Source organism: Phocoena phocoena, chromosome 11 (genome assembly GCF_963924675.1).
Source record: "Phocoena phocoena chromosome 11, mPhoPho1.1, whole genome shotgun sequence".
NCBI lineage: Eukaryota > Metazoa > Chordata > Mammalia > Artiodactyla > Phocoenidae > Phocoena > Phocoena phocoena.
Window position 1 is genome coordinate 53,559,083 of NC_089229.1, and position 16,364 is coordinate 53,575,446.

General features: G+C 33.2%; 1 protein-coding gene across 3 annotated transcripts in view; it reads right to left on the reverse strand.

Annotated features, from left to right (window-relative positions):
• The window catches only part of MON2 (MON2 homolog, regulator of endosome-to-Golgi trafficking), a 122,773-nt gene that overhangs the window by 92,794 nt on the left and 13,615 nt on the right, over window positions 1-16,364 (reverse strand). For all 3 annotated transcript variants that reach the window (XM_065888025.1, XM_065888024.1, XM_065888023.1), the window contains exons 2-6: window positions 15,305-15,368; window positions 6,523-6,650; window positions 5,881-6,012; window positions 3,017-3,146; window positions 616-713 (exon numbers count right to left, since the gene is read on the reverse strand). In XM_065888025.1, coding sequence (XP_065744097.1) covers window positions 616-713; window positions 3,017-3,146; window positions 5,881-6,012; window positions 6,523-6,650; window positions 15,305-15,368 — 552 coding nt within the window. The remainder of the gene's footprint in view (window positions 1-615; window positions 714-3,016; window positions 3,147-5,880; window positions 6,013-6,522; window positions 6,651-15,304; window positions 15,369-16,364) is intronic.

Genomic DNA, 16,364 nt, shown 5'->3' on the forward strand with positions numbered 1-16,364 from the left:
AATTAGCTATAGATGCTCTTTAATGTTTTAGAATTTTTTTTAAATACAGGTATCACGGGCTTTTCAAAAGTTCGCTTTACCACTTAGCTTTTACAGAAGACCTACGTTAGCACCTGTTTTCTCTAACCAGAAGAAATCTGAAGAGGATTTTCATTTTTACAGAAAAAAAAAAAAAAAGGCAAAAGTGAAAATCGTGTCAGCACTTGCTTTGCAGCGAGCCCATAGTAGAGGCAGCACACACCCCAGGCAGCAAGAGTGGTACCGCCAAGCTCTTTCCCCGGGAACTACACTCAGCATCTCAGCATCAAGCTGCCATAGCTTTGAACTGTGTCTGTGAGCATCTGTGCTTTATCTCGATCTATTTTGTGCATTCATTAGGTAATTGTGTACTAAGGTAATTGCTTTTTCACTTTAGGCCATTTTGGCTTATGAAAGGTTTCACAGAAATGTGCTACTGTCAGATAGTGGGGGTAACCTGTACCTCTTTGACACTATAAAATTGGACAATTAAAAAAAATGACGCTTAAAAAATTGAATCAGATACAAAATTGCAAAATCAAAAATTCATACAAAACTATACTGTATAATAAAAATTATTCTTATCAACTGAAATACCTGGAAAAGCATATATGCATCTTTAGCACAAGGTTTGAGGGTACTGACAGATCTTCTGTTACTATTTCCTTGGACTAGTACTGGTTGTTCTACAACATCTGCAATCAAAATTAGAGGGGTTTTAGGAGTTCATAATGACCATTAATGAATCATATATACTGTCTAAAAGGTATCCTTAAAATCAATACTTATTTATAGAATTATAAACTTTAATAATAACTTCAGAACCATGCCTGCAAAATGGGAAGAAAAATTGGGAATCCCATTTTTATACAAAATGCCATAAAAATCACTCTTCACTATCTTACATTCATTTTAATAAACTTAGTATCTTTACACATACATTTGATTTTCTCAATACCTCTTTCTCCAGTCTGTTTATTTCATGGATTTAAAATCCACATGATCTTTGAATGTACCATTAAATATCAAACATATAAATATTTATCACATGGTTAATTTCTCTATCATCTCTCCATCTTCAAAAGAATTAACTGCTTGATCTGCCACAAGTACTATGTCAGTCACAGGTACTGACCAGCTAAGAGTTAACTAGAATGGGGCTTCCCAATTTCTTTGAATACTAAGAAGGTATCATTCCCTGTAAGCTATGACAGCCTGTTTTGAATAAATGTTGACTCAATGACTACTTGAAAAGAAAGAGGTTCTAAGTATTTTCTACCTTATTAGAAAGTATTAAATGAGATATTAGTCTTTAGAGACACACAGGCAAAACTACCAATCCAGAACTTATACTGAGATTATGAATATACAAGACATTCAAACTGGAGAACTGCCCTGTTTTATCCCTTAAGTTTAATTCCTTAATATTCCAAACTGCTAGAATTCCACCTGCATTTCCCCTAGGAAAAGTGACACAAAAGTCAGTGCGAATATTCTAATAAACCAACAGACTAAATGTCTGAAACTGAATGTGAAAAATCTGACCAATGGTTAATTTCAGGAAAAGTGAAGCAATTATTAGAGTAGGCACCATTATCATTACTTACTAGTATTGCCGTTTTTTACCAGTATTACCAAAAAAACACCAAATGATATGAAAGATTGCTAATATCAAGAGTTTAAGGGGAGGGCTTCCCTGGTGGCGTAGTGGTTGAGAGTCCACCTGCCAATGCAGGGGACACGGGTTCGTGCCCGGTCCGGGAGGATCCCACATGCTGCGGAGCGGCTGGGCCCGTGGGCCATGGCCGTTGAGCCTGCGCGTCCGGAGCCTGTGCTCCGCAACGGGAGAGGCCACAACAGTGAGAGGCCCGCGTACCGGAAAAAAAAAAAAAGAGTTTAAGGGGAAAGAAAAAACTATGTAAAAGGAAAAAAAAGTTTAATCTTTTGTTTCTTGACTCCATAAAACAGAGAGGTTGCTCTTGGTAGCACCTTATGATCTTTTCAACTGATCATGGGAAAAAATTTACTTTTCATCCAATAAGGGTTAACAAATGAAAAAAAGGTTAAAAGTTATCAAATTATAAAAATTATAACAGAAGCATAGTATCTGTAAGCTCTGTGACAGGACATGTTTCTAAGTTTTTAGGAAATGTTGTAAATCACAAAGAAAAAGATGCTAAAAATTACAAATATTTGATGAAAATATGAAAATATTAAACTTTACATTATATAAATAATCTTGATTAATACATGTTAAAAGGCAGAGACAAAGATTCACATGAAGGAAGCTCACTCTTGGGAATTTACCCTAAAGAAATAACTCATATGGAAATATATATGTAGGAAGACACTCAAAACAATACTAAACTATTGAACACAAGTAGTTCATTAAATTATAGAATAGCCACAAAATATAGTGCAACCATTAAAATTTCAATTACAAAAATAACATGAAAAATTCATATAATGTAATGTTTGGCTGAAAATACTTATAATGCAACATCTGGTGTGTAATTATCATCTTCGATATGAAATTATGAATATATTAGAAATAAACATGGAAAATAGAGTCCACTTCTTAGGGTGATAAAATTATGGGGGATTTATCTTTTGAATTGCCATTATCAATCATAATGAAGTTAAAATGAACAGGCTTTTTAAAATTTTTTTGTGTGGTACGCGGGCCTCTCACTGTTGTGGCCTCTCCCATTGTGGAGCACAGGCTCCGGATGCGCAAGCTCAGCGGCCATGGCTCACAGGCCCAGCCACCCCGTGCCATGTGAGATCTTCCCAGACCAGGGCACGAACCCGTGTCCCCTGCCTTGGCAGGTGGACTCTCAACCACTGCGCCACCAGGGAAGCCCTAACAGGCTTTTTAAAGTATTCTAATTTTTAGGTAGCCTAAGTTCATAGGGGAATGGCTGACAATCAATAAAAGAGAAAAGCATGGATGTTAGAGCCACCCACTGTCAAAAGGAAACAACTTTTTTCACTTTACCTCTGTGTCGTTCATCTTCAGCAACCATCCTCTCAAAAACAACAGTAACAACTTGTCGCACTGTAGCAGCAGCTGTATTATTTGTAATATTATCTTTTGTGAAGTGTAGTCGAAAACAAAGAACAATTGCCTGAAAAAACAATTTCCATTTAGTGTGAAATAAGATTGAGGAACATCGTTATTATCTTTATTTCATCTGATGTAACCCAAAATTAAATAATTTGTTTCGCTGCTTCAATCACCTACACTAAAAGTCTCACTCTTTCATATAATAAAACTACAAAAAGCTCAGCATTTTGAAATAATTCAAACTCTCAGTAAATACACAGACACATAAGATTGACCAAGGTAATGTGAAATACTCCTTTCACAATCTGGTCCTTTTAACATGTATATAATAATGTGTTGTGCTTTTATTTTCCCAGAACTGTTTTTTTTGCAAATAGCAAGTACTCAAACTTTGTTGTATCACTAAATCACCTGGAGAAATACTATATAAACTTGCTAAGCACATAAATGAATAAAATAATTTTTAAAAAAGGAATCATTTTTTCTTTTAAAATCAACTTTATTAAGGTATAATTTATATACAATAAACTGTATCCCTTTAAAGTATATGATTTTATGAGTTCTGACAGTTATATTCACCTATAGAACTACTGCCACAATCAAGTATAAGACATTTCCACCATCCTAAAAGTTTCCTTGTGCTCTTGCAGTCCATTTTTTCCTCCACCCTTGGCCCCAGGTAACCACCAATCTGCTTTTATCACTATAGATTAGCTGGTATTTTCTATACAAATAGAATCATTCAGCATGTGCTCTTTTCTGTTTGGTTTCTTTCACTTGTAATATTTGTGAAATTCATCTACGTTTTTCTTTGTATCAGTAATTTATACTTTTTTATTCCATGGTATGACTATACCACATTCTACTTATCCATTCATCTCCTGATAGACATTTGGGTTGTTTCAGTTTTTGGCTACTGTACAAAAAGCTGCTGTGAACATTCACATACAAATCTCAATGAGGACATGTATTTTCATTTACCTGGGTAAGTAAACACCTAGGAGTGAAATGGACAGATCACATGGTAAGTATAAGTTAAAATTTTAAAGAAACTGTTAGTTTTCCAAAGTTGCTTTACAATTTTATATTCCTGCCAGCAGTATGTGTGAGTTCAAAATTATTCCATGTTCTCAACAACACTTGATATGGTCAATCTTTTTAAATCTTAACTATTCTAATGGGTGTGTAATACTATCTCCTTGTGGTTTTAATTTGCTTTTCCCTGATAACTAAAGATTCTGAGGCACTTTCCACGTATTCATTAGTCAGTTGAATAGATTATTTTGTAAAGTGTCTGTTGAAATCATTTGTCCATTTTTTATTGGGTTGTCTTATGAATGAGTTGTAAGAGTGTTTTCAATAAATTCTAGATAAAAGTGCTTTGTCAGATATTTGTGAATATTTCCCCCCATTCTGTGGCTTCTTTTATGATTCATGGGTTTGTGCCCTACCTAAGAAGTCTCTACCTACCCCACCCAAGGTCACAAAAATTTTCTCCTATGTGTTCTTCTAGAAGTTTTACAGTTTTAAAAGCCATTCTTGGAGGAAAACATAATAATGGTATTTTTAAATACTATGCCTTATCATATTAATTATATTAAACATTTAAAAGAAAGCAAGCCTTTGATACCACTAACACTTTTAAAATTTCAACATAAAGGAAAAGTACATGTTATAGAGAAGCTTTCCTATTACCCAATTTTATATTATTTCTTTATACTTCATTTTTCATCCCCAAATATTACATTTCCAAATTAACCAAAATACCAAAATAAATCCTATATTTATTTATAAAACCATAATCAGTTCTTATTGCTTGGGTAGGTCAAATGATAACCTTTTATAAAATTTTAAATATATGTATCAGAACAATAATTTGATAGCTAGAAACCAAGAGGAACTATATACAACAAACATATATATATAAATACATTAAATATTTTATAAAGCAGGTATGGGGTAAAAGAATAAGCTATTTGCAATTAAGTAAAATCTCATTATATCCTAAGAACATCAAATGAATAACTAGAAAAGAGATATAGTCTCTATACAGTGTACTGTGATGGTATACTTTGCTACTTTACAAGTCAACCATTCTTAAAGGCATACAAATTATAATACAACTATTACTAAAACTCCAACAATTTCCCTAAATAGTAAATCATTAAGTAAAGACTGGTTTTTATATTACTTGCTGTACTTTCTGTTCTTTAGAAATATTTCTTAATTTTAAAAAACTTTTTAAAGAGTGAAACAAATAATAGAACAGCTGTTATATGTTCCTAAAGAGGGTGGGAATAAGAAAGGAATGAGAAATAGCCATCATACATGCAGCCTTACCTAGTATCAATGTATCAATGCCAAAAGGACATTTTTCCAGATATTTAAGGGATAGATTTAAACTATCTGGCTTACATAACATATATATGTGAAATTATTTTTAAAAGGGGGAAAGGGAGAGCTATCAGGAATACCCAAGGTAATTGTGGAGAACACTGATACCTCAAAACACATTTTTTTTCTTTTCCTCTTTCTCTATTCCTTTTCTTCTGCCACATCCTATTCATAACTAAGCCTGTCAGCTATATCCAAGGGGCTCTGCTTAATCACCCTAACCTAATTTCACTTCTAACCTGTGAAAAATAAAGCACCGATGGCTTTTAACATGCAATGTGCATTACTGCAATAGCTACAGGAAAGGTGCTGTTCAAACAGCACCAGGCTTTTCTCTTTCAGTCAGCTTATTCAAATACTGTCTCAAAGCACTTACGAACTTTGACAAACAGGCTTCCTACCTTTGAAAGTGCCTCGTCATGAACTACTGTATTGGTTGTTAAAAGAACAAGAACTGTTTGAAGCAGCTTAAGTTCTTCAAGACTATTTTCCATTAGCTGCCAAAGCATGTTAATTATATTTCCAGCTGCAGTCTGTAAAACAATGATTTTAATTATTGTCAACAAATAAAATATAGGTGTTTGGGTCCTTAAATAAGAAAAGTGATGCAGATTCATAGTGATGAAATATTTTTCCTTATTTTACTGTCATAAGGTCAGATACAAACAATAGCCTTAAGTTAACAAACAACAAATGATCAGTTCAGATAATCTAGCAAACAGTCATGATTTTCTCTCCTACCTTTTAAAAAATAATTTATGAATAATATTCTCCGTCAGTGATACTGAAAACTTGCTTGGTTCTTAAGATTTCATCTATATTAGTGAACTATGAATTCTTAGATTACAAATGACTTGACAAAATGTACTTCGTTCTTTATTCTGAGTGTTTAATAATGAGACAATTTGGTAACCTTTTAAAATTAAGCCAATGTCCTTCAAGCACTATTGTACATTAAAATATCAGGTATGTTTTATTCTCTCATTATGAAAACTCATGATTTGATTTGTAAGTGCACAGTTCAGATAAAATCTTCACATTACCTCAGACACAACTTCATGGGACATGAGCCTCTGAATGGCGGCTAAACATAGCTGAGTGATCTTCGGTTCCTTGGTTCCACAACCCATTAGAAAAGGCTGAACAACCTCTGAGCTGTTCTCTTTCAATGCTTTATTTGGAACACATATAAAATAAAATTTTAAACATAATTCATAAATAAGAATTTTAATATAATTACAACCAGTAATGACAATCTTAATAAAAAATCACTTAATGTAAAATAAATACCAAAATAAAAATCAAGCAGTAAGAGTTAAAATACTTCACATAAATACTACAGACTCTGTATCTAATCTACTCCCCCTTAAGTTCAGCTCTCCCATGCCTTTCTCCTGACACTCCTTTGGTTCTCCTCCATCTTCTTCTATAAACTCTTTAATGGCAATTTCTCAGAAGTTCTATCCCACATCAGAGAAAGACTCTATTTCTTCAATAGTGCAAAAGGGAAAACAGGAATAAGAATTCATATTCTAGAGCAGAAAAGTAATTAAATATAGTATATACATCAACCTCACCACATTTCTGAATGAATATTCAGAAAATCCCTAGAATTTTATTATATGCCTTGAATTCATTGGCTCTAATTTCTTCTTCAAGAAGTAAACTCATTAAAAACAATAAAATTACTCCTCTTATTACTGAAATATTGCTTTAAACTAATTGGATGCACATGCTGTAATTCCAAATCTTAAAATAACTCCTTCGACCAAACCACTACTTTCAGAAGTTTTAAAATGTCAACAAAAATGTAAAAGATTAGAAAATGCACAAACTGAATTATACATAATTAAATTTACAAAATGAAATTAAATCAATACACACTTACTGAATGGCTACACAAAGATGAACAAGACAGGTTTGTCATCCTCAGGGAATTTGAATAAATAACATAAAATTCCAAGTCAAGAGAACTTTAAACTTATGTGTTTGGTATTTGTTTCCAAATGTACTACATCCATCAATTATTTTTTGACGTTAAGAATTGTAATAAAGACACAGAAATCTGAGTTTTAACATGTTTTTCAAAAGAAATTGTGAGAAAGTCATCCAGAATCACCTTTAAAAGTGTAAAACTAGTGTTAACATTAATTTTATCACTTAAATCCCCTTCTTTCTTCTCCCAAAGCTCCCTTTATGGTATGGCAAATAAAGACTACTATTTACTACAGCATGCTCTGCAAAGTCCCTCAGTATGCCAGTATAAATCACTGATTTAGCACAGCTAAGAGAAGGCAAATATGACTGGCAAAGAAGTGTTTTCTAAAAAGCTCCCCTGCCTTATTTCCTTGTTTTCTTGTTCATAAAGATTTTGAATCAAAACCAGAGACATAAAATTTCCATAACAATGTCACAAAACATTTTACATGAGTGATTAAAAGATGACAATAAAGCTCAAAAAATACTATTCTGAAGCAGTAAATATCCTGCTATATTCAATTCTGCCAGAATCAATGAAGTATGAGGCCATCCTTAACTCTGCAGAACATTCCAAATTATTAAATCTTGTTCAGGCAAATATAAGTTTTCAATACTAACAAGTGGCACTTATAATTTTTATTACATTAACATGTGTTTCTCATTTGAGTATCACAATACTCATATAGAGTTTATAGGGTATGATTTGGACCAAGTAAAACAATAAGTAGGTGGTAAAACCAGAAACTGAAAATGTCTTCTAATCCCTGGTTCACTATTCTTCCCACAACATTATGCTGCCACTCTTTAAGGTAAACAGCATTTGATGCAAGTGGAAATTAAAAGAGTCAAAAGTGTCTAAGAGAAACCAATTGCCTGAAGTCTTCAGATGAGTGAAGAAAAAACAATGTACTTTCATAGAGGCTCTGATGACAATGATTTTTAAGACACACCCATATCGCCAGAAAGAAAATCAGTGCCAATTACCTTTGCCAATTAAACTATGATACGATGCATTCTAATCACTTATACTTTTTCCTCACAATTTCATACTCTAGGCGAAGAAGGCCATTGTTATTTCTTATCTTTTTGATAATAGCCATTCTAACAGGTATAAGGTGATATCCTTATTGTGGTTTTGATTTGCATACCCCTGATGATTAATGATGTTGAGCATCTTTTCATGTATCTGTTGGCCATCTGTATATCTTCTTTGGAAAAAATGTCTATTTAGATCTTCTGTCCAATTTTTAATTGGATTGTTTGTTTAGGATGCCTCATTGCTTGAGAGTACTTCACTACTGTCTCTGAGATATTCTTCTAAGCTTATGACACCCATTCTGCAGGCTTTGATGGTGGTGCTTTTTTTGACCTTACCATAAGATGTTAACAGAAAGTTTTTGCACAACAACTAGGGTGACATTTCAAATAGCAATGAAACTTACGTGATACCAACAATGCACATTAACTCAACTGATGTGACAGTATGAACAAGTTCACACATGCACTGAAAAAGACAACTACAACACTATCTGGCCCACAGTGAGTCTAAGATGCCATTAATTGTAAAATGCATACCAATTTGGGGAATATTAACATGTGAAAAAACTGTGTATCTTAGAATGAATAAAATAAGGTGAGTTACACTGAAATATTGTATACATGTCAGTCACAGTTATCCGGATCTATCAAGCTGAGTTAAGCTAATAATAAAAGTAATTTTTAACTCGATTTTAATGTAAGTCAAAGGTACCCTTCCTACTTTTTTTTCCTCCCAGTTTATATGAGAATATAATGGTCAAAGGAAATTTCTGTTATCCAGAACAGATGATCAAGAACAACCAAAAAATAAAACCTATTGAACTATTCTATTTTTTGAAGCATAATGTGAAAAACAGAAACATATCTACCATATCTAGATCACAATGAAGCAATATAAAGATCGTTTTTTAGAAGTTTCTAATTATTTTTCTCTTCTGTTAAATGTCATAATGGTCCTAAGAAACAGAAATTAATTCTACTCTTATAATTGAGCAATTGCTGCTTTCTCTTTATAAACAATAATTTTAATTACATGCACTTAAAGGTGGCTTTACATAAAAAGCTTCCTACGGGTTTAGAGTTTAGAAACCACATTGAGGAAAAGGCTGTGCAGCAATATAAAGACATCTTGCCTTAACCATTTTAAAAAAAATCATTCCATGGAAAGAAGAGGAAAAGGTCAACTCTTTTTAATCAAAACTTGGCGGGTGGGCGGTGGGGTGGGGAGAAAAAAAGTTTAATTTCTACCTAAGTCCCTTAAGAAGCACAACTCCTTTAACAGAATAACACTGTGTGTTTGATAAATATATTTTACTTCCAAATTTTATAACTGTGAGATCAAATGATGCACTTTCACACACCTGAAAGAGGTCCAGCAGGTCCCCATATCCTAGGGGTTTCCTTGCTCTGAGCAGTTTCACTGCAAAATTGCAGTTTTTATCCTGGAAAAAAAGAATTAAACTAGGATACCCCACTATGAATCACACTAACAGGGGTTAATAAAAGTTTTATTATAAATTTTAACAGTCATTAAATAACATATTATAATTCTTGTGAAAGAAATAAAATGTGATGCAGACATGATTGCTACCCTCAAAACCCTTAAAATCTAGTTATGGGAAACAATGATATTTCTAACAGTAAAAAAATTTTAATGGTTCAAAATGTCTGAAAATATTTTAAATGATTCAATATGAGGACAAATAAAAGTATGAGCAGCTTCATCTTAAAAGTACATTACAGGAAAAGGAAGAATGATGTTGGTACAATCGGTTAGTAACTTTGCAAAAGAAAAAAAATCTAGGTCCTCATGTCACCCCATATATTATAAAGAAAAAATCAAACCATAGAAAAACTAGAAGACAATGAAAGTGATTATCAACTATGTGGAAGGAGAAGGACTGCCTAAGTGGAAAGCAACAAATAAGAAAAATTAGTTAAATTATGTAAAAATTAAAAGCATCTAGATAAAAAATTAAAAGGTAAATGATGCAGAAAATATGATATAAACATGATGAGAAGTTAATATTTTTGCTATATAAATAGCTCAATTTGATAAAGAAAACACAAAAACTCCAAAAAAAGTAATAATAAAAAGAAAATAATTTAATAATTCAGAAAAAAATGTTCAACATTAAAAAGAAATGTCAATTAAAATGAGAAGCCATTGCTTGTTCAATTACCAAAAAGATTTTTTACAATAATAATCTGGCAAGGATGCTATAAAAATATACTCACATACTGTCAGTAAAGGCATAAACTTTTACCTTTTCAGAAAGCGGTATGATGACAAATTCTAAGAACATGTTCATGCCCTTTAATTTAATAATTTCATTTCTAGAAATGTATCTTAAAGAAATAATTCTAAATATTGAAACATGTCTAACATAAAGGAATTGTTAAATAAACTACAATCACTTGATGAAATATGGAACAATTTAAAAAATTAGAAAAGATGGCATCAAAAATAGTATATATACGGGCTTCCCTGGTGGCGTAGTGGTTGAGAGTTCGTGCCCCAGTCTGGGAGGATCCCACGTGCCGCAGAGCGGCTGGGCCCGTGAGCCATGGCTGCTGAGCCTGCGTGGACGGAGCCTGTGCTCCACGACGGGAGAGACCACAACAGTGAGAGGCCCGCATACCGCAAAAAAAAAAAAAAAAAAAAAAAAGTATATATGATATAATATTATAAAAGGCAGGATACAAATTAAAACTGTTTAATGTTTTTTTAAAAAGGGGGGAAAACAATAAATAAGAACACATTATATGGCAGAGAAATCTCTCTGACCCATTAGGTCAGTTTGTGAGCAAGGCATTAAGTACAGCCCCCTGTATCTTCTATCCCAGATTACAGGAATAGTCTACCAACAGACCTCTGTCTTACTGATGATACGCTGAAATATACCTTTCACACTGCTGTCAGAGTAATGTACAGAGTATAAAAATATTAATATGGATGTGTCACCTTCCTGATTCAAACTCTTTCCATCAAGCTGCTCAGGAGGTTACACAATGGCAACAGTCGGATAGTGTATCCAAATAGATCGAACTGTTTTATACCGCATGTATTTAAGTAACTTCCCTTACTTACAGCTTCTACACCTTATTTGCCTGGCTAACTCCTTTTCAAGCATCAAGACTCAGCTTCAGACTCCCAGGTTGGGTTAGAAGCCTTCCCAATGTTCTTGTAACAAGCCTATCTATACTTCCATCTTGGCATTTACCATACAGCCTCAGAATTTTCTGTTTAGGGTCTGTCTCCTTCATTACTCTATTAACTGGCTGACATGAACTAAATATGACAAAATTCATGTACTCAAATAATAACATGAAAAATTAAAGAAAGGTAGAAAAATATACTAGAGGCAGAGCTCAGAGACTTACTTGCATTTTGGAGTGACTCATTTATTAGCCTACATTTAAGGAGGGCTTACTATTTATTTCCCATGTAATGTGCTAACTACTAGCAATATAAGGGAGAATAAGATATTGATCCTGACCTCAGGAAGTATGTCATCTGGAAGGGAAAATTTCTGGCAAAGAACTTCAAAAAGTAAATGGAGGAGCAGGTAAGCTAAACAGAACGAATGGCACAAACATACTTTTCAAATATATTTCTTGTATTAACATATAGATTGCAGGTGAATTATATTACCCATCTTCGTATCTCCTCTAGTGATTCTTACATAATTATTTCTTTATTAAGAATATGTTATATGATATATTCTATAGATGTCTGCAAAATATCACAGGTATATGTACTGATAAAATATACTGAAAAAAATCAACAAATTACCTTTTAATGTCAGAAAAAAAATTCCAAAGTATATTTACTCACTGCTACTTAAATTAGAGACCTTTTAGTAATAAGACTATGTAGATATGAAAAGGATGAGGGAAACTGTGAGGAAAGAAGAACACAAATCATACATAATGATTATCTATGTAAAAATTCTCTATGCATACTGACAGTAGATGAAAGCAGTCATAGGTGGATGTAACTGTTATGGCTTTCAGTTAGGGGTTAAATATACAATTTTAAAATATCACAACTTCATTGAGCTCCTTGTTTCAAATATTTATTAAAATAGCAGATTCTCTGTTTATGTAATTTCTGTGTAACACAAGCCTTCTCAGTCAATTTCAAGTATATTTATTGTAAGCTGGGATAATAAAAACAATTTGTAATATATGGCAGTCAAATGTAAGATTAAGGCACCTGGACTTCTAAATGAAAAACTTTATGTTGCTTGCTATCTCTCATTTGCAGTTTTATCTTTAAAGAAAAAGGCAATGTTGAGATAATGATCTGTATATTTGCATCGATGCTGACATTACCTGGCATAGCATTCCCACTTATGTCAGCATTCATGACAGCAGTGAAAACAAAGAAAAATAAACATTAAAGGAGGATGCTTAAAAGAAGGGGAGATGTAAAACAAAGACTTATTCTGCAATGTAAATAAACTTTCCTTGGAAAATAAATCTAAGAAAACTAAAGTTGGTTAAAATCTATGCTAAGTACTGCTTAATCAGATTAGTCAATCCTAATTAAGGGTTCTGATTTTTATAGCAACCTTTTATATTTTCTGAATATGCAGAGATATCTGAGAATTCAGTATCTCATTTCATTTGAGACTCCTCAATTGTTTGATATCTTTAACATCCATTACAGCACAGAAGTAGTAACCTATAGTCTTTAGAACTACAGAGAAGTAAACACTTCTCAGGAAATAAAAAAGTTAACTAAGAATTTTTCTCGGTGTTAACTACACCTTGAATTAAGTACTTTAGAAATGACATATTGACTAATTTAAACTCTTTCCTTTTTCTTAGGAGCCTTTGATTTTTCAAGATGACAGTGGTCTAAAATCTACAAATTTTTACTTATCAATTGCTATAAATACTTGGTTAAAATACTAGAAAAAAGTTTAAATGCTAATATAGCTCCTCAAGTACATGGTTGGATGCTATGGATATTATAGCATGAACTATTAATTGTATGTGCATAAAGATTTGTTCTAACTTGATTTAAATAAAGCTAACTGAATTAAAATGAAATTAATAGCCAGCTTATATATTAAACTCATACTGAGACAAAATTTTTCTTACTTGTCCTTAATATGAATTAGACACTTTACTTGGTACAAAACTCTGTAACAGACAATGATTTTCTGAAGAAATCCATCTTTTTAAAAATTCTATCAACTACAGACTTAATGAAATTTTCTATTATTGGAGATTAAGGACTTACCATGATATCAGCAATGACAGTAGCAAACGTAAATATTTGTAATGATATTCTAATATGATTGGACTATGATGTCTCCAACTTAAAAATACCCAGGCCCATAATTTATCTTGAAACATTAATTTCCTCATGGTAGCTAATCAACCCAACATGCATCTCCCAAACCCACTTGCCCATCCTCCCAATCCAACCATACATACCTGTGCCTTTACCCACCACTTCACTATACCCCTTTTCTCAACATGCACACAGAGCATTATCCAACGCTGTGAATAATGTTATAAAACTCTTTGGTGTTTTGTCAGAATATTCAAAATCAGAGAAGCTGTGAAAAACAGATGCAACTCAACAGGGCTAACCCTAAGCTGACAAGTGAAATCCACTCTCACCTGTCACCCCTAAACTGCCCCCTAAGTCTTCATTACATTTTGTAATACTGTTTGAAATTCCACCATTTAGGGATTTACTGGTATTCTTTTAAAAATGTAAAGAGACTTAAGAGAGTTAAAGAGATTCTTTACTATTTGGACTTTGTGTAAATTAACGTAATAGGACTGCTTTTCTCCTATAACTAGCTGAGACCAATAGCACTACTGGAATTGGAAATGCAGATTGAAGGATCAGCAAAGTAAGCAATGGTTAAATATAAACACTTGGGAGAGAGTACATAGTGTCAAAACCTCACGATACCGTGGCAGCACACTGCAGCAGGAAGAACATGGGCTCTGAACAGCCTGGGATTTGAATCTGATTCCACCACTTACCATGCGACCTTAGGCCAGTAACTTAAACCTCTTTGCATCTCAATTTGCTCTATTATTAAATAAGAGTATTTCCCCACAAGGTTGTCATATAAGAAAGAGTGGCCCAAATGCCTCACATGTAACAGATTCAAAAAATGCCAGTTTCCTTCTTTTCCATGTTCATTATTGAGGCAAGAAGAGAAAGGCACCAAGGAAAAGAAAGAAGCAGACTGAGTATCAAAAGGGTGCCAGAGAGAAACTCTTGAAAATTCCTCCCTGAAAAGCAGGGTCAATCAAAAGAATGTTAAGAAAACACTTTTCTCTGTTTTTTCCCATTTTTTCTTCATGACCATGTTGTCTTAGTCTCAGGACTCAAAACTCATATAGTACTACTAAATTTTTAATGCTATATTATGACCTTATATTGTATTAAAGATAAAATAGGTCTTAGAAGGTGGTCTGAGAACCAATCTTCAATTCAACAAATATTAATCGAATGTCTCTTATGGGTAAGATGTATCTTAGGTGATTGATAAGAGGTGGAGGACAATACAAAGATGAGTAAGAAAGATCCTTTCCTTTAAGGAGTTAGTAGTTTTAAGTTTTCTGATTTCAGAGAATCGTACAGCATTCATCTCTGGGAAACCCAATTAGTTCATAAATTAGGGACTTTCACATGTTCTTTATTATCATGGATAGCATGTTGGGGCATAAGAAAGAGATGCTATAAAAAAACTTATGGGTTTTAAGATTCTACTTTTACTATTAGTCAAATTTTCATTAATTGTTGAAATTTTAATGCAAAAAAATTACCTGCCAAAATTTCGGTGTTTCGTGCAGCTATTGTTTTAACTTTTATTATTCCTGATTCAGCAGCCTGCAAGAATAAAAATAATTAGAACATAAAACTTACTATTAACATGAATTATCTAGGGAAAAGAAATCATATATGATAAAATCTCAAGCACAGAGTCAGTCACTATTATTTTTTTATTTTCCAAACTTCAGATACTAAAGCCTAGTAGTGAAACACACATTAAATGGGATAAAATGTGATTAATTTGATTATTCACATGTAAACTCTGCACTACAGCATGTTGCCTTTCTATGCCTTAAAATGCACCTGGAGGGCTTCCCTGGTGGTGCAGTGGTTGGGAGTCTGCCTGCCGATGCAGGGGACACGGGTTTGTGCCCCGGTCTGGGAAGATCCCACATGCCGTGGAACGGCTGGGCCCATGAGCCATGGCCGCTGAGCCTGCGCGTCCGGAGCCTGTGCTCCGCAATGGGAGAGGCCACAACAGTGAGAGGCCTGCGTACCGCAAAAAAAAAAAAAAAAAATGCACCTGGAATCCCTAGTCTCTCACATTTAAATCTTCAGAAAATAAAAAATAATAAACAAAAACAAAGCCTAATGAAAAAAATTAGGTTTCTCTTTCCCATTTCACACTTCTCTCTCAACCATAAAAAAAATTTGCAAAACACTGCAAAATCAAGTAAAACTGCTTTGAATTAGGAGAATGAATAACTAAGAACCGTCACTACTTTTACATTGCGTTTTTTTAAACACCCATTCAGTTTTCATAAGGTGTCTCAATCACTTCAACATAAGTATGTTGAGCTGGCAGTACTTGAAAGTCATATGACATTTTACACTATGCCACAGAACTGTGGTGTTCAATATGGGAGTCATTTGGCTACATGTAGCTACTAAGCACTTTATAAGTGGCTAGCCTGAATTGAGTTGTGTTCTAAGTATAAAATATACATGAGATTTTGAAGACTTAGTATGAAAAAAAGAATGTAAACTATCCCTTAAATATTAACATTGATTAAATGTTGAAATGATAATATATACTGGATTATATATGTACTG